Genomic DNA, 22,594 nt, shown 5'->3' with positions numbered 1-22,594 from the left:
GCAAAAGCTGTGGGCTGGTTCTACTTGATATTGTAGTCAAGTGGTGAACATGCAGGTATGAGGGAGTCCTCACACAACTATCTCTTTAAATACAATGCAGCATTGTCATTTCACACATCCTGCATCTGGAGGCTGAGTGATACATACATACATACACACACACACACACACACACACACACACACACACGTATTTGTGAATGGGCCCTATGATACTCTCTGGCAGTCAACACGCAGCATATTCTGGGATAGAGCTCTGCAGTGTTGATGAGTATTCAAAGGCATCAAATATCGAGGCTTTGGCTCTTACAGTGTGCCAGAATGTCTAGTCTTTCCTTCAGGAAAAATAGTGAAGTAAGAACCAAGACTGTGACTGGGTCCTAAACTCTTACTAAACTAAAGTAATGCAAATGCTGTTATTTGTTGTGCATTTTGCAAAGCAGTTTGCAAGGTCTGCATACTCATAGCATTCCCGTGAGCTACGCTGTCGATCCTATTTTACAGAAGAAATATTGAGGCTGCATGTTTTGTCCCAGGTCACATAGTAGATCTCCAGACCCATAGCTAGTTTGTACTGTTTCTCCCATTGGTCTAACCCACATAATTTACCTAATACATAAAATTCCAAAACATTTTAAAAAAACCATTTGCCTCGGGCAACCACAATTTGGCAACCACCATAATCTAAAGCTCTTCATAATGCACTGTTGTCTGTCTTCCAATTCATTGCGTTGGTAGGTAATTGATGTTTGAAGCCTGAGCTAATTAGTCATAGCTGGGAGAGAAAACACCATGCCTACCCCAACTTGGCAATAGTTAATACTTAGAATGGCACCAAGCAAGTGATGTGCCATTTTAATGTTTCTAAGATGCCCTAGGGGATATTGTCATGTCTTTCAAACTTCAGTCTTTTGCTCCTACCAGTTGCCCAGTCCTCAAAGCATGGATGTTGTGGCTCCTTAACCCTTCCCCCCAATGTTTCTGTGATTGGGGCAGCTTGGAATAGTTGAGGAATAAAGCAAATTTTGCAAGGACTATTTGACCTACAGCTTACTTCTTGATTTTGATTCTATCTTGGTTCTTGCTTCTTCTTGACTTCTTCTAATACTCCTGGGTGCACAGATGTCTGTCTGCATCCTTTCTATCTAAAGCAGTTGGTAACAACATGTGTTTTATCTAAAACATCATTCCTATATTGTGCCTGCTTCTCTCTTTCTAGGTTTGTTTGCAAAAATAATGGAGTCTTATTTGAGAATCAGTTGCTACAGATTGGTTTGAAATCTGAATTTCGGCAGAACCTGGGTAAGAACAACACAGGTTATGATAAACTGCATTCTACAGTATTACCTTAGGTCCTATTTTTGTAAGAAGTGTCATGTTTGGGCCCTTAATGAAATATTGCTGGGCCTTTGTAAGAATGTAAGAAAAGCCCTGCATATTATACCGTATTTTTCACCCCATAGGGCGCACCGCCCCATAGGACGCACCTAGGGGTTTTTTTTTGGGGGGGGAGAATAAAAAAAAAATTATTCCCCCCCCAGGCGCGGGGGAAGCCTGAGCTTCCCCCGACCCCAGCCCCCAGAACAGCCTGCTGTCCGCAAGCCTAGGGAGCCTGGCGGGAAGTCGCGCCAGTCTCCAGGCTTGCGTTGAGCTGTGCGAAGCCTGGACGCGCTTTTCAGCGCGCCCCAGGCTTCAGAATGCAGGCAGCTCTGTGCAACCCTCGGGAGCCCGGCGCGACTTTGCGCCGGGCTCCCGAGGGTTGCGCAGAGCTTCCTGAAGCCTGGAGAGCGAGAGGGGTCGGTGCGCACCGACCCCTCTCGCTCTCCAGGCTTCAGCGAAAGCCTGCATTCGCCCCATAGGACGCACACACATTTCCCCTTCATTTTTGGATCGGAAAAAGTGTGTCCTGTAGGGCGAAAAATACGGTAATTAATTCCTTTTCAAGCTTAAGTAGGCTTGGGTGGTGGTTTAAATAAAACACTGATAAGCGTTGCCTTGTTTCTTTGCAGGTCGGATGTTCATATTTTTTGGGAACAAGACTTCAACACAATTTTTGAATTTTAGTCCAGCGCTAATCTGTTCAGATGAACTCCAGGCTAATATCCTTTTGTCACCTGAAATATAAACATTGTTCTTAAGCGCAGGAATTAGACTGTATGCTGCAGGGACTGCAGTTCAGTAGGAAGAATTGGAGAACATTGGGCAGAAGTGTTCATTGCATTTCTTGGGGGACCACAATATAGGGAAAGGTGATTTAAGGATAAGCATGTCAGGAAGGTAGACTGGTTCTGTGTTTGACCTAGAAAAGAAAATCCCTTCTCTTTACAGTGGTACCTTGGTTTACAAACACTTCGGGCTACAGACTCCGCTAACCCAGAAGTAGTACCTCGGGTTAAGAACTTTACCTCAGGATGAGAACAGAAATCGTGTGGCGGCAGTAGGAGGCCCCATTAGCAAAAGTGGTACCTCAGTTAACGGTTTCAGGTTAAGGACCTCCGGAACGAATTAAGTTCGTAACCAGAGGTACCATTGTAGTAGGCATTATGCAGGCAGAGTTCCTTGGTTTTAAATTATTTGTTTAAATGACAATGTTTATGGAGTGTGGCTGCCCCTCTAGTGTCAAGGGATCCCCCAAAATGTTCTGTCTCTCAAATGTTGTCAGGTTACTCTTGAAGATAGCTGTCATGCAAACCTGACTTTTTTTTAGATTCTAAAATACCTGTATGTTATGATTATTATTATGAATGCAATTTAATATGCATTTTGGGAAAAATATTAAATAGCTGCTGCAGGGGATCATGAGCACCATGGGGAGTTCAGGAGATAGAGATGATGTTTCCTATCCGCTGCTGTGATTCTGGCAAAATGCACTCCTCAAACTGTTGTTTGTGTCAGGGGGCTTCCCTCTTGATGCAAAGAGCAGGGTGTGTGAGTAGGTGCATGCCTGATTTTTCCATTTGAAGATGAGGTGCTTTCAAATACCTGACGGGCTGTTGCACCAAAGATGGAACAGGCTTGCTTTCTGCTGCTCTGGAGAGCCGGACTAGAACCAATGATTGGAAATGGCAGGGAAACAGATTTTGGCTAAACCATTTAAAGAGAAACTTCCTAATGCCAAGAACTATATATTCAACAGTGCAGAAGGCTTCCCTGGGAGCTGATGGGATCTCCTCCTCTGGAGCTGTTTAAACAATGGCTTAATGGTCATCTGTCTGGGTCCTGAGATGCTGTGGTTGCATTCTGGAAGGAGCAGGGGGTTGGGCTTAGATGACTCCCATGTCCCTTTCTACTCCACGAACCTATAAAAATGCATTCCTGCCACCCCATGAAGTTCTGGTGCTGCTCAGGCTCCCTTGCGGCTGTTATTTATTTGCATCCCCCCCCCCAATGCACTTAAATCACATTTTTGTAATCAATGTCTCATGTTTTAGTTTGGTTATTTGTGACTTTATGGCAGCACTTTCCCAATATTAAGTTAGCCAAATAGCCTGTTTCCTTAACCTGCCACGCCTGAATTTGCAGACAAAACCAGTTGATCCCACTGTGGAGGGAGGTGCTCAGGTGCAGCAGATAGTAAACATTGAGTGCATATCGGACTTCATGGAAGCACCAGCCCTAAATATTCAGTTCAGGTACAACTCTTAATTTGGGTCTATATGTGTTGGGTTTAAGTAAGGACTGTCTTCTAAACAAATGAAACCAAACGATTGGGGCGCGGAACCACATTTTGGGGTGGAGTTTTATTTGACAGACAACTGTGTCTATATGCTTTGAAGACTTAAAAAAAACAAACAAACCTGTGGCAACTGTTTCCTAATGCTCAAAGGTCCTCAAAGGTTTAAATTGTTGCTTTTTGCATGTTTCAGATATGGAGGAACGTTGCAAAACATTTCTGTGAAGCTTCCCATCACACTGAACAAATTTTTCCAGCCTACAGAAATGGCCGCTCAAGACTTCTTCCAGAGGTGGAAGCAGCTAAGCAGGTAAGATGGTTCAGATCCTGCACAGCCATTAATGGCACATGCTGTGTTGCTTTAGTCTGGTGGTGCCTACCCATTAACTTGAACCCTTCCAGGGGTGCATAAAGGTGTAAATTATTTCATCAGTCAAGCTGATGTAGAAGAACATTGACCTCCTTTGTACTAACGTCTCTGCAGGATTGAACTGGAGAAGGACAAGTCCTGCATTTTTCCACAGCTAGCTGTGCACAATACATTTCTTTTATTTATTTATTTTTAACCCTACTGTTCTTCATAAATAAATCCAAAGCAACATATAAAATTACTAAACATTGATAAAAGCATTTCCACAATCACTAAAAAATAGTATATAGATAAGATGAGTTTTTAAATCAGAGAGATAGAGAGAAACATTAAATGAAATCAAAAGTTCAGCGGAGTAACGTGCTTGAAGCTTATAAGGATGAGAGTTCCATGATCCGGGTGCTGCAGTATAAAAGTATCCCAACCAACTGTGCTCCAGAAAATGTTGGAACATATAGCAGGACCTCCAGTGTTGAATTCAGCAGGTGATCAGGATCATATGGGAGGAGGCAGACCTTCAGATATCCTGTTCCCAAACAGTTTAGGGCTGAGGTGAGTGGGGGTTGTGGTCCTCTAGATGTTGTTGGACTTTCCTTTGGACCACCCAGAATGGCCAGTAGTCAGGAATGGCAGGAGTCAAGAACATCTGGAGGGCCACAGCTTCCTCATCAATGGTTTAGGGCTTTGTAGGCAAGAACCAGCAGCCTGAATTGTTTTTGGGAAAACACTGGGAGCCACTGCAACAAAACTGGAGTGAGGTGATCAGTAAAGTAGACTCCAGAAACCATTTTGCACCAGTTTAAATTTCCAAAAGCGTTTCAGAGGACACTCTATGCAGAGCATGTTCCAGTTATCCAGTTTGGGTGTCACCAGGGCATGTGTGTCAATTACCATCTGCTGAATGTTCCTGTCAGTAATTGATAATGATCCATATCTTTCCCTCTCCCCAATCCCCTGGGGTAATTTTGCAGTGTTTTAAAAACTGGTCCTGCTTGATAAGTTTACATGTAAATTTAGCATTTTAGTTGGTTTTTAAAAAGTGGGCAGCCTACCTGAATTGCGGGTGGGTGGTTGGGTGGAAGGAGGGAGGGAGGCAAAACAGACTGCTGAATCAATATTTGGTTCATTGCCTGGCTGATGTCCTTTTTGTGAAGGCAGGAGGAACCTGATCTAACCGTGCAGGGAAAAACTGCTTCAAGCCTCAATTTTTATAGGTTCAGTTTTAAGCACCCCTAATTTGCTGGTTCTGTATGAAATGCTGCCTAACTCTCTCATGTTTGTACTGTAAAACCAAAGCAAATGTTAACTACTTTAACCTTGGTGTTACTTTGCAGCCCTCAACAGGAAGTGCAGAACATCTTTAAAGCAAACCATCCAATGGATACCGAAATTACAAAGGCAAAGGTGCGTAGCAGGTGGTTGTTACCATTCTTCTTCTTTGGCTATCACTCGTAGCCAAGTAAGATTACTCACCATGACAAGGTGATGGATGATCCCACGATTGAGATTGTTATCACCATTGCTACTTGGGCATTTATAACCTGCACACTTCATTGCTGTTGCTCCTGGGGTGCTTTGCCAGAAAAACAATAAAAATCATCTGCAATAAAATAAAATGTGTCAAACAATGTTAAAACAAAAATGTAAATGCATGTAAAAACACACACACACTGCAGCAGAATCAAACCCAGTTTAAATTGTATTTTTTAAAGTTCTGGGAAAATAAGAATAAAAAAACTCTTTTCCTAGCCCCTCAAAAGGACATGAGCTTTGGATTCAGGATATCATTCCATGGACAACTGTGAGCCTTTTCTCTGAGTACTGCTCATTTCTGACAAAAGAGGAATCTGGAGCTTACAGGAAATTTTATCTACATACAAGCCCACTTACACACACAACTGAGGTATGGATATTTGCAGTGGAGAGGCCTATGTGCAGTTGGGGTGCTAAGTTCTGGGAATGTTCGGCACATAGAGACCTGCACATAATAAATAGGCTTTCTTCCTGCAGGTATCTATGCCTAATGTGAGAAAATCATGGGGTAGGGGGAAGTACATGAGATGTAAACTGCCAAATGTTACCAGTTCCTTTCAGAGCACAAAGGCTTGTTTGTGCCTAGACCAGGCTTCCTCAACCTTGGCCCTCCAGATGTTTTGAGACTACAATTCCCATCATCCCTGACCACTGGTCCTGCTAGCTAGGGATGATGGGAGTTGTAAGCCAAAAACATCTGGAGGGCTGAGGTTGAGGAAGCCTGGCCTAGACCTTGTAGGGTGGTTCTTCCAGATGTCTGTCTATTGTCTGCTTCTTGTAGGTAGGAGCCTCATGAGTTGTAGCCAGCAATCAAAGCAGCTGAGTTCTTGAAACTTAAATAACCCATTCTTAAAGCATGCAAGGAGTCCAATACAAGGCATTTTGGGGGAAAGCTAGTGCAAGAACCACTGCTCCCACTATAATTGGAGACATTCCTGCAAGAATGTATCTGTGGAGTCTCAGTTCAAACACTGTAGTCCTGTAACCCAAGAGTCTGGTTGTGAGAGGCTGCATGAAGGTTGTTGACCACCATTTGACCTGCTGAGTGTTCAGCATGTTGATGAAGCCCATCTTTTGTAAGGCCCCTTTCCTTCCTTTCTCACCACCTGCTCTTTCTTTTTCCTGGTCTCTGGTTCAAATCCCCTTTTTGGCATTCCTTTGGCAGATTATTGGCTTTGGCACAGCTTTACTGGAAGAAGTAGATCCCAATCCTGCTAACTTTGTCGGAGCAGGCATAATCCACACAAAATCATTCCAGATTGGATGTTTGATGCGTCTTGAACCCAACCTGCAGGCACAGGTAATGGCTTCTTGTTTACTTGCTGAATGTTTTGAAAGTGTAGAAGAGCAAAACGGAAGAGATTTTTTTTAAATATACCACATAGTTTTACTATGCCCACTTCTGTGACTCTAACATGCATCAGCCAATATTATGTCTGAGGTTGTTTTCTAGAACAATCAGCTAAGACAGAGTAAAATATCTTGCGGCTGTTCTATGGTTCCAGCAGCTGTGCAGTTATTCAGCTTCCTTGGTTAACATAAGACATAATGCATTCTTTTGAGACCCTGCTTTGGAAATAATACCTGCCATACAAGTGGTAAAAACCACTTTGCTGTGACTAATTTGCCTGTGTGCAGTGCCACATGCAGGTCTGCACCTAGAACATTCTAGAGCATGGGTAGGCAAACTAAGGCCCAAGGGCCAGATCCAGCCCAGTTGCCTTCTCAATCCGGCCCGTGGACGGTCTGGGAATCAGCGTGTTTTTACATGAGTAGAATGTGTCCTTTTATTTAAAATGCATCTCTGGGCTATTTGTGGTGCATAGGAATTCGTTCACCCCCCAAAAAAAAATATAGTCCGGCCCCCCACAAGGTCTGAGGGACAGTGGACCGGCCCCCTGCTGAAAACGTTTGCTGACCCCTGCTCTAGAGCTCTAAAAGTAAAGGGCCACAGAGCACATGCCTTATAGGCAGAAGATGCCTGGTTCAATCGCTGGCATCTCCAGGTAGTGGAACACTTGTCAGAAATCCTGGTGTGCGGTTGCTAGTCAGTGTAGGCAGTACTGAGCTAGTTAGACCAATGATCTGTTTATGAGGCAGCTTCCCATGTCACCATGTTTCTCAGGTTCATTTGCCTCAAGGGGTAGGATGAGCACTCTTCTGCCAGCTTCTCTCAGTAGCAGCAGCTAGTGGGATGTTCTCTATATGCTCATACATCTTTAGCACTTTCTTCTTGCCCTTACGTAGGGAGCTTATTTGCTTGTGTGATACCTTTGTGGAAGCTGTTTCTTACCCCCCCCCCCCCCTTATGCTTATGTGCAGCCCAAAGTATACTTCATTTTCAGTTCTAAAGGATAACTGGATTATTTAAAAATGCTGTTGTACTAAAACGTACAGCACTGCTACTCCAAAAAGCTCTACTTTTTTCACTGTCTAAGGATGGCATGACTCTTATGTCATTTTGTGAGTGGTGGGAACTAAGCCAAGTGGTAATGATGCACCAGTTTATACTTGCCGTGGAAGATTTTGGAGACACACCAGCTAGGAAGCCAGGCAAAATTTTTTATTGTCTGTCCATCTCTCTTAAACAAGGAAACTCCTTAATTCCACACAGATACATCTCAGTCCACTGCCACCTGGTGACTAAATTATGTAATGACACTATTGGTGTTTATACCCCATCCTCCAGCCTAAAAAAATTCCCAGAGCAGTTTACAAAGATTAGTCATGGAACAGTCTTTGTCCTAAGGCTTGCAATACCAAATACATGATGCAAAAGAGGTGGGGGGGGGGGAGGTAGAAGGGGCAATAGGCAAATTCTGGCACTGGTTCTTAGCTACATCTTTGGTTATCTCTCAGTGAGTGAAACACCTTCATTAGATGTGACTGCAATATTACTGGCTGTTGCATTCATGGGATCAGCCCTCTTGGGCACCAGAAATATCCTGGCATCTCATTTGGGCCTCGCTGGAAAGTGATGCTTGGGGGGGGGGAGGTCCTAGATGACACCCCTGCTGAGAACCCAAGGAGAGCCCCGTTTGCCCAGCCAGCCTGTGGTCCAAAACTGTCTTTAGAAAGTTGATGAGGAAAAGGCCACAAATAGGACATAAATAATTAAATGTTGCAAAGATGTGTTTTTAAATGTACACCATCAGCCACTGTTCACTTCCATTCAGATCTTACCTGTATAAATGTGTTGGGGGTGGGTTTTTTTGGGGGGCAGCCACTGAAAAGTTGTTCTTCTGTTCTTTTCCAGATGTACAGATTAACACTACGGACAAGTAAAGAAACGGTGTCCCGAAGGTTATGTGAATTACTTTCGGAACAGTTCTGAGCCATAATGTGCAACCCCTTCTGATTCTCCATTTCTGCCATTGTCCATGTCCTGCTCCAAAAATGTTTTGTACACCAGTGTCTGCAAAAATAATTGCCACCCCATTCACATCCCTGCCTTAAAGGACCTGTCCCTTTTTATGTGAAACAAATGATATGTGCAACATAAAATTACTTAAATGTGAAAAATAAAATAAAATGACTCTTAGATTTTTGGTGCAAAGAAGCTGGGAGGTCTTGTATGTGTGTGGGAGGTCTTGTGTGTCTCAACTCAACTGTGCTTCATATATTTTTGGCAGGAGTTCTTTTATTAAAATTCACTTCAGGTATGGTTAATCCCAACTAAATGAAACAGTTTCGCTGGAAATGCCACTGTAAATTGCTAGAGGCATGCTAGAAGAAGAAAAAAAAAGTATGAAAGAGAATTTGGTGTGCAGAGAGGGCTAGATTCCATTCCTGCTCTATTGAATGTTACCCCGTGTCCTTTTTAAAGGATCTAGATACATCTGAAGATGGCTATTTGCTTTGTAAAGAACATTTGGAGGCATAAGCACATATTCTGATTCATATTTTAATATCCTCAAATGACTTCCTTTAAATCCCAACCCTCCACTTTTCTCCAAGTTCTGAACTACCAAAGAGTTATCGTCATGATAAGATGATAAGAAAAGCACATTGGGTTCTTGGGTACAACATGTTGTTGTTGGGTTTTTTCCAAAGCTCTGGTTGATCATCTAAACATCAGTACACTTTGAATTTAAATTAAGAAATCACTTGAAGTATTCTTTTACCTAAGACTTTCCAAGGGACCCAAGGCATTGGTATTCCTGACCCCCCCCCCCCCGCACTTTCTAGTTTAACAAAACAAAAAAAAGGTGTTTTTTTCCCATTTAACATCTTCTGAATCATAGGGATAGCCACTAGCTCTGATCAGGGAGAGTTTAGCCTATTCAGATTTGAAATGCACTGTGGGATTCTGCAAGTATGATGGTTAGGAAGCTGATTGCTGTCATGTCACCCGAACACTTTTGGTCTAGAACTTGAGAGTCCTGTTTTCAAAAAGTGCAGTAATGGCACCTGTAGTTTGGTAAGATCTATACATTTGTGGAACATGCTGTGGAACTGGTATCTTCTTTGACAGAAGTAGAATGATCGTTAAGCTGACTACCGTTACACACCTCTGAAGAGCTCCTTAAGAAGTAATTTATGACTACAATTATATATGAGGGAATGCAAAAATTAAAAAAGTGAAATAAGCTACAACGTTGTCTGATTACAAGTGACAGTTGCTGCTTGAGTTATGAGGCTTTTTAACAAATAACAATGTGGCTTACTCTGTCCCAGTCTCTGGAATTAACTTATTAAAAACTGAAAATCCACTTTCCTTCTTAATGTGGCTATTGGATCAGAAACATATTGACCAACTTTTCCAATCAAATTTGATGAGTTATATTGAAGCACATTGTATGGAACTACCTGGTGTGTAACCTGGTAAAATAATAAAACAGTAACTCTTACATTCTCCTATCACTGGGGAAATTTTTAGGAGTTGTCATTATGACAGGCCCATTGCATTACTGTGATTACACTACTGTAAATGGTATTAAGCATTCAGAGGTGTTCTGAAGTGTGTCTTATTGCAGATGCTGGGAAGAATGGCCATCTCATTTTTAACATAGTTTGTCTCCTTTTTAATTCCACCTTAATATACTGTTTTTGTGTACTGTTCACTTGTGTAATTTTTGCAAATAAATGTGGTTTTATCCACAAAGGGTGATATTTAACTAAATTATACTCAGGGTAGGCCATGTGGAATTAATGGACTTCTTAGATAAGTCCATTGACTTCAGTGGATTTTCTCAGAGTATGACTAACATTGGATATCATTCATAGAGAAAAAGGACTCTAAATATAGGTGGCTCAATGACCAACTGTATATATGAGTAATCAAACTTTATGCAAGACTTCACCTCTGATATGAGCCATATAGGCATTGTTTTGAAGAAAACTTTTTTTTAAAAAAAGTTTCTCTTTATTGGGATAAATGACCTTGATTTACCAAAGTTGTGTGTCCTCCTCCATCTCAAGCAGAAGTTAACAGTTTCTGTGGCTAAAGCAGTATTAGTAATTAAGGTACAGTATTTGTTTTGTTGACATGTGAAAATACCTGAACAGGAAGACAAAATATTGTGCACTTTTAGGCCTACACTCCAATATGTAATGTGTAGTCATCTCACTTGTAAAAAAAAATAAAAATCACAAGCTTATATGGTGGGCTTTGATTATTATGACTGTAAAAAAATTGAAAATATAAAAAAACTAATCATGTTATCTTTAATGGAAAAAAATAAATGGCTAGAAAAGTAAAAATTCCTTTCTTTTTTTCATTCCCAGAGCATGACTTCTTTTCCTACCTAGTAGGGCTAACAAATGTGAAAATTTCATTTTATAGTCAGCATTCAGAATCATGATTTAGATAAATACAAAACATCACCACCTACTGTGCATAGGAAATGAAAGCCTGATTGCATAGGACAAAGACTTTGGCCCTGATTTATTTATTGCAACTCTCCAGTCCTCTTGACCATTGAAGCAGAGTACTTTTGAGTGTTTCCCAGCCAGCAAACTCATAACTCGGCGCCTTCCAGCTAAATATGTGATTTATTATTATTTTATCACTCATTTCCCCCCAAGCTATTCCCTTTTTATTTTATGTTTTCTTCTCCTGGTCTTAGGGATCTGCTTAGAGTGAGGTTGGATGAAGACATTAGCCTCTTGGGCTCCCTGCATTAGTGTTTCCTGGCTCACATTTATTCTGATCTAATGACAGAAATGAAGCTCACATGGATCTGTACTTCACCTGCTTCTAGTAGTGTTAAGAGTTGGGAGCAGGGCACATGCAAGTCTCAGGACCACTCCTTGGCTTGTCAGAAGTAGAACTGCAGGACATGTAATGAATGAGTAGCTGTTAGGCTTTAGTGAAGCACCTCTGCTATAATAAAAATAAAAATAAATAAATAATAGTGTCCCATGGCAAAATGAGAGCATCCAAAAATAAGGTAGTACCATAGTTTACTAGAGAGGCTGCCTGGGTATGTAGAAGTATAGAAGTTTGAATTAGGAGAAAAGCCCACAACCTGACAAGGATTTGCAAGCTTCCAGGAGTGATTGAAGGCTGATGGCAGATGAGGCTAATATAAGCCATAATGTTCTGTCTGAGGTCAGAAGCATCTAGGATTTAGAAAATGGCGATTTGACAATTAGCAGATACACATGGCTGTTTAAAGAAGAAAATATTGCAACTATAAAATAACTTGCAAGGTCCCCAAACGACAAGCTGTGTTTTACAGTGGTACCTCGGGTTACAGACGCTTCAGGTTACAGACTCCGCAAACCCAGAAATAGTACCTCGGGTTAAGAACTTTGCTTCAGGATGAGAACAGAAATCACATGGTGGCAGTACAGCTGCAAGCGGGAGGCCCCATTAGCTAAAGTGGTACCTCAGGTTAGGAACAGTTTCAGATTAAGAACGGACCTCCAGAACAAATTAAGTTCTTAACCCGAGGTACCACTGTACTGAATGGAGGGCCAAACAGGAAGCAGGAAGTGAAGCTGAAAAGTAGGGTTAAGAATTAAAGGAGCAGCAGTGCTATTTTTCTAGAAAAAGGTGCCAGAACTCACCATGAACGCCTCCTTCGTTCTCTTAGAAAAGCAATGGCGTCCACCTGAGAGGTGTCAGAACTGAGTTCCAGAGAGTTCCGGCTGAAAAATGCCCTGAGGAGCAGTATAATTTCAGGCCTTGCTGATGACTCTCAAGCAGCCTTGGTTAGGAGTAGTTCCCTTGGAATAAGGTTTGTCACCTGAAGATGTTTGTTTATAAATACTTTCTCAGCACAGAAAGTTGATTCCATAGTCAATCCTAACTGATCTTCCTTCCCCTTGTTCTATTCTAGCAAAAGTATGTGTCGCACGTCCTGTCCTTCTCACACAAGCTTAAGATGCCTCTTTTGGTTTGTTATGGTGATATTATCACTTGGGTAGTGGCATTGCCTTTAGGCTTTAAAGTGTGTCATAGTGGAGTTGGCTTTTAAAATGAAGGAGTGTCTCCACCTCCATCGTTCAGCCCGGACACTGAGGTCCAGATCCGAGGGCCTTCTGGCGGTTCTCTCACTGCGAGAAGCGAAGTTACAGGGAACCAGGCAGAGGGCCTTCTCGGTAGTGGCACCCACCCTGTGGAATACCCTCCCATAATATGTCAAGGAAATAAACAACTATCTGATGTTTAGTAGACATAAGAAGGCAGCCCTGTTTAGGGGAGTTTTTAATGTTTGATGTTTTATCGTGTTTTTAATATTCTGTTGGGAGCCGCCCAGAGTGGCTGGGGAAGCCCAGCCAGATGGGTGGGGTATAAATAATAAATTATTTCTTATTAAAATGAGAAAAGGTAAAATGCATGAAGCATTTTAAGGAAAGATGGACGTTAACACACTGCAGGTGATCTCAGCCCTCTCTGTATCAACCAAATTTTCTTGGATCAATAGTACTCTGTGTGCATTCGTTAGCCACGTGTAAATGTATGTGATTTGGAAGAGGTCATTGCCCATAACAGTACAGCTCTCGTGTCTCACTGCTAAGATTGCAAAACATTTGCCTTGTTCAATATGAACATAGGAATCTGCCTTATCCAGAGTCCAACCATTGCTTTATCTAGCTGATTGGTCTGCTGTCCACACTACCTGGCAGGTGCTCTCTCTCCCACCCTTACCTGGAGAGGCCATGCATTGAACCTGGGATCTTCCATAGATACAGCCGTTAATGTCACAACTTGCCCAGGAGCTGGTTCTCGTTTTATGAGGGGTCTTTTGTGGCACATTTTGTTTCACCACTGTATGATCCGGTTATTTTGAAGGCAACTTCAGGCAATCCCACCCCAAATCCACAGGTATGCTGGGCAGCTTCCAGTTTTGTAATGGTGGTAATATTATTGCTCTTTGTTAAGATTAGTTTATTCTGCTTTCACCCCCAACTTAGGTTTAGGTTAACACAGTGAAATAAACACAGCATGGAATCAGCCCTGGCGTGGACCTCTATGGAAGATATTGAGAGGTAGGCTGCTTTCAACTTGTCAGACAATCACTCTGTATGCATGACTTGGAATATTGGTCCTTGATCAAGAAAGCACAACTTTAGAGTTGCTCCTCTATCCCCACCTCTATAAAATAATATGGGGACACCATTTGTGTTTTGATGCATCCTGACTTTATTGGCAATCTATTGAACACTTTTTATTGCTAATTCATCTAACACACTGAAAACTGTGAGGGAGAAATATATGCCTTTAAGCAAATGTAAGCACAAAACCACTTCTTATAAAGTGCTGTAACCTTATACACAACTTCATCTAAACCAATCTGCACTTAAGGCCAAAGCCCCTTAAAATCTAGGACAAGCATCTTAGCCTAATCTGTTTATCTGTTGTGATAAGGTATGAGCCAAGTGCCTCCACTTAATTCATGACCTGCGTGAATTGCTATCCTAACATTACATGCTTCCACAATATCCCATAGGAGTGCATTCATATGTAATCATTCATACCTGGATAGTTGTTTCCAGAGGGTGATGCTTAGGGAGTGCTCTTTGGCCCCATGGAGCCTTCAATGTGGGCTTCCTCAGGGTTTGATTTTATCCCCTGTGCTGTTTAACATCTACATGAAACTGCTGAGTGTGGTTATCTGGAGTTTGGGAGTATGTTGTCAGTAATATGCTGATGACACACAGCTCTCTACTCCTTTACATCTGCAGGTGAGGCAGTCGATGTGCTGGACTGCTGTCTTGCCTCAGTAATGGAGTGGATGAGAGCCAAAAACTGAAGCAAATTATACGCAGGGCTGCCTCTGAAGACAGTTCAGAAACTTCAGCTGGTGCAGAATTCAGTGGCCAGGTTGTTCACTGGAGCTAGACGGTTTGAGAATATTACACCCATCCTGGCCCAACTGCACTGGCTACCAATTAGTTTCCAGGCCCAATTCAAAGTGCTGGTTTTGACCTATAAAGCACCTTCATTACATATCTTTCAGTACTGGGTGTTCAGCTGATTAACAGTCTATGGATTTTTAATTGTGTTTGTGTGAAGGGGAGTTATTGGTTATGTATTTTGTATTCTCATTTTGTAATTTTATGTTGTGAACCGTCATGGGATCTTGGGAGGAGGGGTGGTTAAATAAATAAATAATCCATCCATCCCTCCATCCATCTCCCCACCCACTTTGCATGCTGTAGTTTACAATCCCTTTCTCCATTGGCGTGCATCTTCATGTAGTCTTTGAAGCCATACTTGTTCTCCTCCTCTGAACCTGACTGCTTTTTCTATTTTTGCCACTTAATAGTGTCTATTGAGTGTTTGTTAGAGAAACTGGCATTATGGCATAGATGAACATTCCAAGATTCAGTAGCACCTTCAGAAAAATGGTGCCGTGTGGCATGCTCCTGTTCAGGATTCCAGCCAACCAGACGCTGTGCCCTTTTCTAGGATAGTTTGTTCCATTACTCGCTTCCCTCCAGATTTATGCACAACTCATCAGTCAGCATTCCATGTTGACTGAACATGCTCAGTCTTTACGGAGGTATTTTTAAGGTCTCCTCAGCACCGCCTACATTTTTTCTATAGCTGCTTTGTACTTCCCTGAACCTGATGATACCTCTCTCTCTTGTGTAGGGATGGTGCTGTTTTGGCTATGGAGGATCCATGCCCAAAGAATGAGTTTGCTTAGTAGCACACAGCAGCTTGATACCACCCAGCTGTTTTAGACTACAACTCCCAACACCCCTGACTTTTGGCCATCAGATTAGGGAATGCCAATATACAGGAGTATGCTCATTAATTACTCACCACTGAAAATGAGAATGACCAACTAAACTCTTTATTAAACCTATTTAACTATTTTACAATACATAGTCCGGTAGACGTTGCTTGGTGGAAACTTTCTGAGCAAGGCAGATATTTATTCCATCCAAAATGATGAATAAATTAGCCAAGGATGTTATCAGTACCAGTCTTCTTGGAAGTATACTTTGCCAGCCTTCCCAAAGCTTGGATAAATCCATATGAACGAAGGGATGTTGAGTGTCAAATGTCTTTTTGCAAAGTAAGTAATAACCGATCATTATTTTCTAAACAATCCTTTTACGGTTGAGGAAGCTGAGTCTGCCTCGTGTGTACATCCATTGTAGTTGCATACGCAGCCACCAAATAGGATGATTTCTGTAACAAGTGGCATATGTGGGTTCTCTGGGTCTGGACAAGGCATCGTCAGCTCCTTCTTGTAGAGTGTGAGTGGCATGCAGCACCCACACTCTGTGTGTACCATCATCTTGGCAACATTTAGCCTGTGAAAGAGAGGAATTTTAATATTAATATTATTATTAATAATAATACCCTGCCCATCTGGCTGGATGGCCTCCAGCAAAATATAAAAACATAATAAAACATCAAACATTAAAAGCAGTTGGCAGTTCTTGCAGGTTTAACGGGGTGTCACATGAACCAAATGCACATTTTTAAAGCAGAAGTGAGGGGGTTGCACAATTTAGCCTCGCTCCCTGCCATTCTCAGGAGTAGCCAATGGGGGGGGGGGACGCCTTGTTGCTCACCTCCCAACAGAAGCAGCATCTCCACCTGCCAGGTGGGTGAGGGGCAGGGCAGTGGAGCGGTTGGGGATAAAAATACCCTTCATCTGGGAGAAGGTCCTAGGAGTGTGTATGTATGGATTTCTGTGTTTGTGTGTGTGGCTTTGAAGCTGGCCATTTTGGGCCTTGGCCCCACCTATCATCCACATGTGGCTTCCCAGAAGTTCACCCACGAGGGTATGTCACCCCACCCCTGTTCAGCAGCAAAACCCTGAAGATACAAAGCTATAGATCTGGAGTATCTCAGAAATTACCAAGAGCAAGAGATGTTGAACAGAATACTATTGCCCTCCATCCTGCTATTGCAAGCACCATTGTACTGCTTTGTGGTATTTATAATACTTATTGATACCAGATTGTTTTAACAAGTTGTAAATTATGCTGGGATTTGTTGATGAAAGGTGGTACAGTGGTACCTCGGTTTACGAACTGTTCTGGAAGTCCGTGTTTAAACCGAAACCATTCTTAAACTGAGGCGCGCTTTCCCTAATGAGGCCTCCCGCCACCAGTCCCCTTCTACTATTCGGCTTTCGTTCACAGACTAAGGTAAAGTTCGCAAACTGGAACATTACTTCCGGTTTTGTGGAGTTTGTAAACCGAATCGTTCATAAACAGGACTTCTTAAACGGAGGTCCCACATCTTTTAAATAAATAAACAATAATGTGAATTGTACCTCTGTAGGATTTGATTTTGGGACAGGAATGGCAGAACCATAACTGGGAATATTAGTACCAGAACCGATCATTCACTAGGTTAAAGCAAGTTATATAATAATAATAATAATAATAATAATATTTTTTATTTATACCCCGCCCTCCCCAGCCAAGGCCGGGCTCAGAGCGGCTTACAAACCATAATAAAAACAAGAAGAATGATTACAACTTAAAAACAAAAATAAAATACAACATTAAAATAATGGAGCATTAAAATACTAAAATGTAGCCTCATCGCAGGAGGAGAAGGAAAAGAAAGAAAAAGAGAGAGAGAGAGGGGGGGGGGAATCAAATTGGCTCCAAGCCAAAGGCCAGGCGGAACAACTCTGTCTTACAGGCCCTGCGGAAAGAAATCAGATCCTGCAGGGCCCTGGTCTCATGAGGCAGAGCGTTCCACCAGGCCGGAGCCAGGGTTGAAAAGGCCCTGGCTCTGGTTGAAGCCAATCTAACTTCCTTAGGGCCCGGGACCACTAAGGTGTTGCTATTTATGGTGTACTATATCTTAAAAAAGAAATGCAATATCGGATAATGGAATGCAATGTACTATATAATATCTAGCTGCTGTACAGCAATGGAAATAATTGACTTTGGTAATATTTACAGATTATTACTTTTGATTATGTAATAAGACAAAAGTCATAGTGGCTGGCCAAATTGACACCGATTCATACTCACCTTGATGATGTTGGACACATTCCTTCGCAGCGAGTCAAAGTGACATTTGCAACACAACCCTTGTAAACCACTTGATCTTCATATTCAACAGATTCACACTTCCCTGAAAGACATGAAATAAAACAGTTAATATACAAGCAGCACTGGAAATGTGGTGAATCATCTTATGGCAATATAGATGATTGGTATTTTCTGTCATCTGGAAACTGCTGATATTGAATCCAGTGAAAAGGGATAATACATTTCTTTATCAGTTGTATCCCCTGTTCAGTCTCAGCTGAGTGCTATGGTCCTTTTAGAGTCTGTACTACTTTAGGTTTTTATGCTTATGGGAGCAGGTATATGGCCTTCCTTAATGCTGTTTGTAAATCCATGTATGGTGACAATTTTGTCAAATCAGTTATTTTAACCATTATAAATGAATTAATTTGATTTTTATTGTTAAAGAACATTTAAAACATTTTGACATATGTGAAAGGGTAGCTCGCAAGTCAAAGAACTTATCTGTACTTCAACCCACGTCTAAGCATACTTTTCTTGGAGCAAGGTGCCAATGGTTTCAATGGGCTTATTCCCGTTGAAATGTATGCAGGTGACTATAACCATAGGAAGGCAACCACTTTCACTTAGACCATTTATTTAGGTAGGTAACTGTGTTGGTCTAATGCAGTCGAAATGTATAAAAAATTTAAAAAATTCTCCAGTAGCACCTTAGAAACCAACTAAGTTTGTTCTTGGTATAAGCTTTTGTGTGCATGCACGAAATCTGAAGAAGTGTGCATGCACACGAAAGCTTATACCAAGAACAAACTTAGAAGGCCTCTAAGGTGCTACTGGAGATTTCTTTTTATACATTTTGACCATTTATTTAGTTTAGGTAACCTATGATTTGAAGTTGTGGTGGTAGTTGTTATTTTAGGGGTGCTGCCTGTAACTGAAAAAATAAAAGCAAAATATCTGAACGCAAACACATGCATAAACAAAATAATATGGGTATAATCCTGAGTCCATTTAAAGAAAATAAGTTGTTCATTCTGCGAATTCAGGATTGCATCCAAAGTCACCAACCATCAAATATATTGAGACCAAAGTTTTCCTTCTTTTAATATATGAGTTGGAAAATCAAGTGATCTGGCGGTTGGATGGGGACAGAGCCGTTCAAATGCTTTCCCCAAAAGGATCTTTAGGCTGCAGTGCTACACAGATACAGGGGAATAAGGCCCATTTAATTTATATCTCTGTGTTGATTCATATAAGATGACAGTTCTAGTGTACATAATGGAGAACAAATATTGCTTTGCACTTTCCTGTTCCAGGAACATATTGTGTTAGATTGTGCCTTCTAAAAAGATGTACAACTAAACAGGCAGCTACCTAGGTATTTGTAAAAATTAACAAAAATGGGAACAAACTGGATCAAAAGGAAAAATAAAATAGAAATGAACTTAAAAGAAAGTATAGTATTAATCCTAAAAGAAGAAACTATAAACATTGTTGAATGAGGAGTACCACAGAATACTGTGAAAAGTGTGACCTGTGAAAAGATATTTATCCTGTATGATACTAAAAGTTTAAAATTAGGGGTGGATCTGCACAGATGGTAAAGAAGCAGAGGGGATCTAGAACAAAATTCCAAAATGATGATGCAGTGACTATAGTCAACGTAAAAGTTCGAGAAATACTAAAACCACAATTCAACCAAAAAACATTTCCATGAAATAGAAGCTCACCAGGAGATACAGTTGAGGTATATGACGTGGAGGTTGTCTTCAAAGACTGAGTACTACTACTCAAAGTACTAGTTCGGGTAGTTACTGGAATACTAATGATATTAGTACTGGATGACAATGGAGAACTGCTTGTGACCGGAATAATTGGAGTAGTAGAAAGAGTAGATGTAAATGGAATTGAAGTAGAGGATGTTCGTATGGGAGAATGTGTTGTCATGCTGGACGCCGTAGAAATCAGACTAGTTGGAGAGGTTTTTGGCATCTTAGTTGCGGAGGTTTGTGTTGATACAGTGGTTCTGGATGTGGTGGAGGGAGAGGTGGTTGGCGTGGTTTTCGGCGTGCTGCTTGGCGGTCTGGTTGTCGAAGGTGTGGTGACTGCAAAGGAGAAAGAAAGCAAGTGAAAGGGGGGCGACCACAGGTGGGAACGGGGGAAGGAGAGAAGGAGAGAAGCAGAGCTCCTTGGGCACGCTCAGCGCCCTTACCTGTAGGCACCGGTGGTGGAACAGAAGTGGTGGTTTTTGGTGTTTCTGGAACACAAAAGAGCAAAGTCACATAGGTGGCGGTGGGAGAGGGAAAAGGCGGGCTCCCGTCACGGCTGGGATTTTGGGTTGCCCAGGGCGCCACACGAGGACATGAGGAACAGGTTCCCGGATGACTGAGCCAGACGAGTCTCGCCCTTTTTGGAGGGCTGGCTTACGTGGGACCTGGAGGTGGGAATCCCTCCTCCCCTTTGGCAAGAGAGGGCTCCTGAAAGACTTGTAAGCTGCTGCTGCTGCTGCTGCAGAGCGACCAAGGAGACTTACCCGTGGTAACTGGGACGGTGGTGGTTGCAGGAGTTGTGGTGGCCGGAGTGCTGGGCGTTTCTGTGCTGGTAGGGGGAGCAGTCGTGAGAGTTGTGGCAGTGGGTACTGGAGTGCTGGTGGAAGTGGAGGTAACGGTTGTGGGCGAGGTGGTGGTGGTTGTGGTGGACGGCGTCGGAGGAGACGGTGTGGAGGGGGGCACGGGTGCTGTTGTGGTTGTCGGGGTTGGTGTGCTAGTCGCAGTGGATTCTGTCGTGGTGGAGGGGGTTGTGGTGGTTAGGATTTTGGGGTGATGCGTAGAGGTGGATGGTGTGGAGGCTGTTGCAGTGGTCTTTGGCGTGTTGGTGGTTGCCGTCTGAGTTGATGCAGTGGTTCTGGATGTGGTGGAGGGAGAGGTGGTTGGCGTGGTTTTCGGCGTGCTGCTTGGCGGTCTGGTTGTCGAAGGTGTGGTGACTGCAAAGGAGAAAGAAAGCAAGTGAAAGGGGGGCGACCACAGGTGGGAACGGGGGAAGGAGAGAAGGAGAGAAGCAGAGCTCCTTGGGCACGCTCAGCGCCCTTACCTGTAGGCACCGGTGGTGGAACAGAAGTGGTGGTTTTTGGTGTTTCTGGAACACAAAAGAGCAAAGTCACATAGGTGGCGGTGGGAGAGGGAAAAGGCGGGCTCCCGTCACGGCTGGGATTTTGGGTTGCCCAGGGCGCCACACGAGGACATGAGGAACAGGTTCCCGGATGACTGAGCCAGACGAGTCTCGCCCTTTTTGGAGGGCTGGCTTACGTGGGACCTGGAGGTGGGAATCCCTCCTCCCCTTTGGCAAGAGAGGGCTCCTGAAAGACTTGTAAGCTGCTGCTGCTGCTGCTGCAGAGCGACCAAGGAGACTTACCCGTGGTAACTGGGACGGTGGTGGTTGCAGGAGTTGTGGTGGCCGGAGTGCTGGGCGTTTCTGTGCTGGTAGGGGGAGCAGTCGTGAGAGTTGTGGCAGTGGGTACTGGAGTGCTGGTGGAAGTGGAGGTAACGGTTGTGGGCGAGGTGGTGGTGGTTGTGGTGGACGGCGTCGGAGGAGACGGTGTGGAGGGGGGCACGGGTGCTGTTGTGGTTGTCGGAGTTGGTGTGCTAGTCGCAGTGGATTCTGTCGTGGTGGAGGGGGTTGTGGTGGTTAGGATTTTGGGGTGATGCGTAGAGGTGGATGGTGTGGAGGCTGTTGCAGTGGTCTTTGGCGTGTTGGTGGTTGCCGTCTGAGTTGATGCAGTGGTTCTGGATGTGGTGGAGGGAGAGGTGGTTGGCGTGGTTTTCGGCGTGCTGCTTGGCGGTCTGGTTGTCGAAGGTGTGGTGACTGCAAAGGAGAAAGAAAGCAAGTGAAAGGGGGGCGACCACAGGTGGGAACGGGGGAAGGAGAGAAGGAGAGAAGCAGAGCTCCTTGGGCACGCTCAGCGCCCTTACCTGTAGGCACCGGTGGTGGAACAGAAGTGGTGGTTTTTGGTGTTTCTGGAACACAAAAGAGCAAAGTCACATAGGTGGCGGTGGGAGAGGGAAAAGGCGGGCTCCCGTCACGGCTGGGATTTTGGGTTGCCCAGGGCGCCACACGAGGACATGAGGAACAGGTTCCCGGATGACTGAGCCAGACGAGTCTCGCCCTTTTTGGAGGGCTGGCTTACGTGGGACCTGGAGGTGGGAATCCCTCCTCCCCTTTGGCAAGAGAGGGCTCCTGAAAGACTTGTAAGCTGCTGCTGCTGCTGCTGCAGAGCGACCAAGGAGACTTACCCGTGGTAACTGGGACGGTGGTGGTTGCAGGAGTTGTGGTGGCCGGAGTGCTGGGCGTTTCTGTGCTGGTAGGGGGAGCAGTCGTGAGAGTTGTGGCAGTGGGTACTGGAGTGCTGGTGGAAGTGGAGGTAACGGTTGTGGGCGAGGTGGTGGTGGTTGTGGTGGACGGCGTCGGAGGAGACGGTGTGGAGGGGGGCACGGGTGCTGTTGTGGTTGTCGGAGTTGGTGTGCTAGTCGCAGTGGATTCTGTCGTGGTGGAGGGGGTTGTGGTGGTTAGGATTTTGGGGTGATGCGTAGAGGTGGATGGTGTGGAGGCTGTTGC

The 22,594-nt window shown here is 43.6% G+C and overlaps 2 protein-coding genes across 5 annotated transcripts in view; one reads left to right on the top strand and one right to left on the bottom strand.

Moving 5' to 3' along the window:
• Positions 1-11,175, top strand: part of AP2A2 (adaptor related protein complex 2 subunit alpha 2) — a 59,426-nt gene extending 48,251 nt beyond the window's left edge. For 2 of the 4 annotated variants that reach the window (XM_079985360.1, XM_079985361.1), the window contains 7 exons: positions 1,219-1,301; positions 2,009-2,098; positions 3,487-3,631; positions 3,866-3,982; positions 5,377-5,446; positions 6,741-6,875; positions 8,832-11,175. In XM_079985360.1, coding sequence (XP_079841486.1) covers positions 1,219-1,301; positions 2,009-2,098; positions 3,487-3,631; positions 3,866-3,982; positions 5,377-5,446; positions 6,741-6,875; positions 8,832-8,909 — 718 coding nt within the window. In that variant the 3' untranslated portion in view covers positions 8,910-11,175. Of the gene's footprint in view, positions 1-1,218; positions 1,302-2,008; positions 2,109-3,478; positions 3,632-3,865; positions 3,983-5,376; positions 5,447-6,740; positions 6,876-8,831 lie in introns of all 4 variants that reach the window. The other 2 variants (XM_079985359.1, XM_079985362.1) reach the window with 2 other exon arrangements.
• Positions 11,176-15,806: 4,631 nt separating this feature from the next.
• Positions 15,807-20,058, bottom strand: LOC307221089 (uncharacterized protein). The gene is made up of 3 exons (XM_079985320.1): positions 19,714-20,058; positions 17,984-18,086; positions 15,807-16,294 (listed from the first exon to the last, which is right to left on the bottom strand). Exons 1-3 carry the CDS (start codon positions 19,973-19,975, stop codon positions 16,072-16,074), a joined length of 588 nt encoding a protein of 195 aa, XP_079841446.1. The 5' UTR covers positions 19,976-20,058; the 3' UTR covers positions 15,807-16,071.
• Positions 20,059-22,594: the final 2,536 nt, after the last annotated feature.

Source organism: Podarcis cretensis, assembly GCF_951804945.1.
Source record: "Podarcis cretensis genome assembly, chromosome: 1".
NCBI lineage: Eukaryota > Metazoa > Chordata > Lepidosauria > Squamata > Lacertidae > Podarcis > Podarcis cretensis.
The sequence above is the reverse complement of the archived record's forward strand: the minus strand, read 5'-3'. Positions and strand labels throughout refer to the sequence as shown.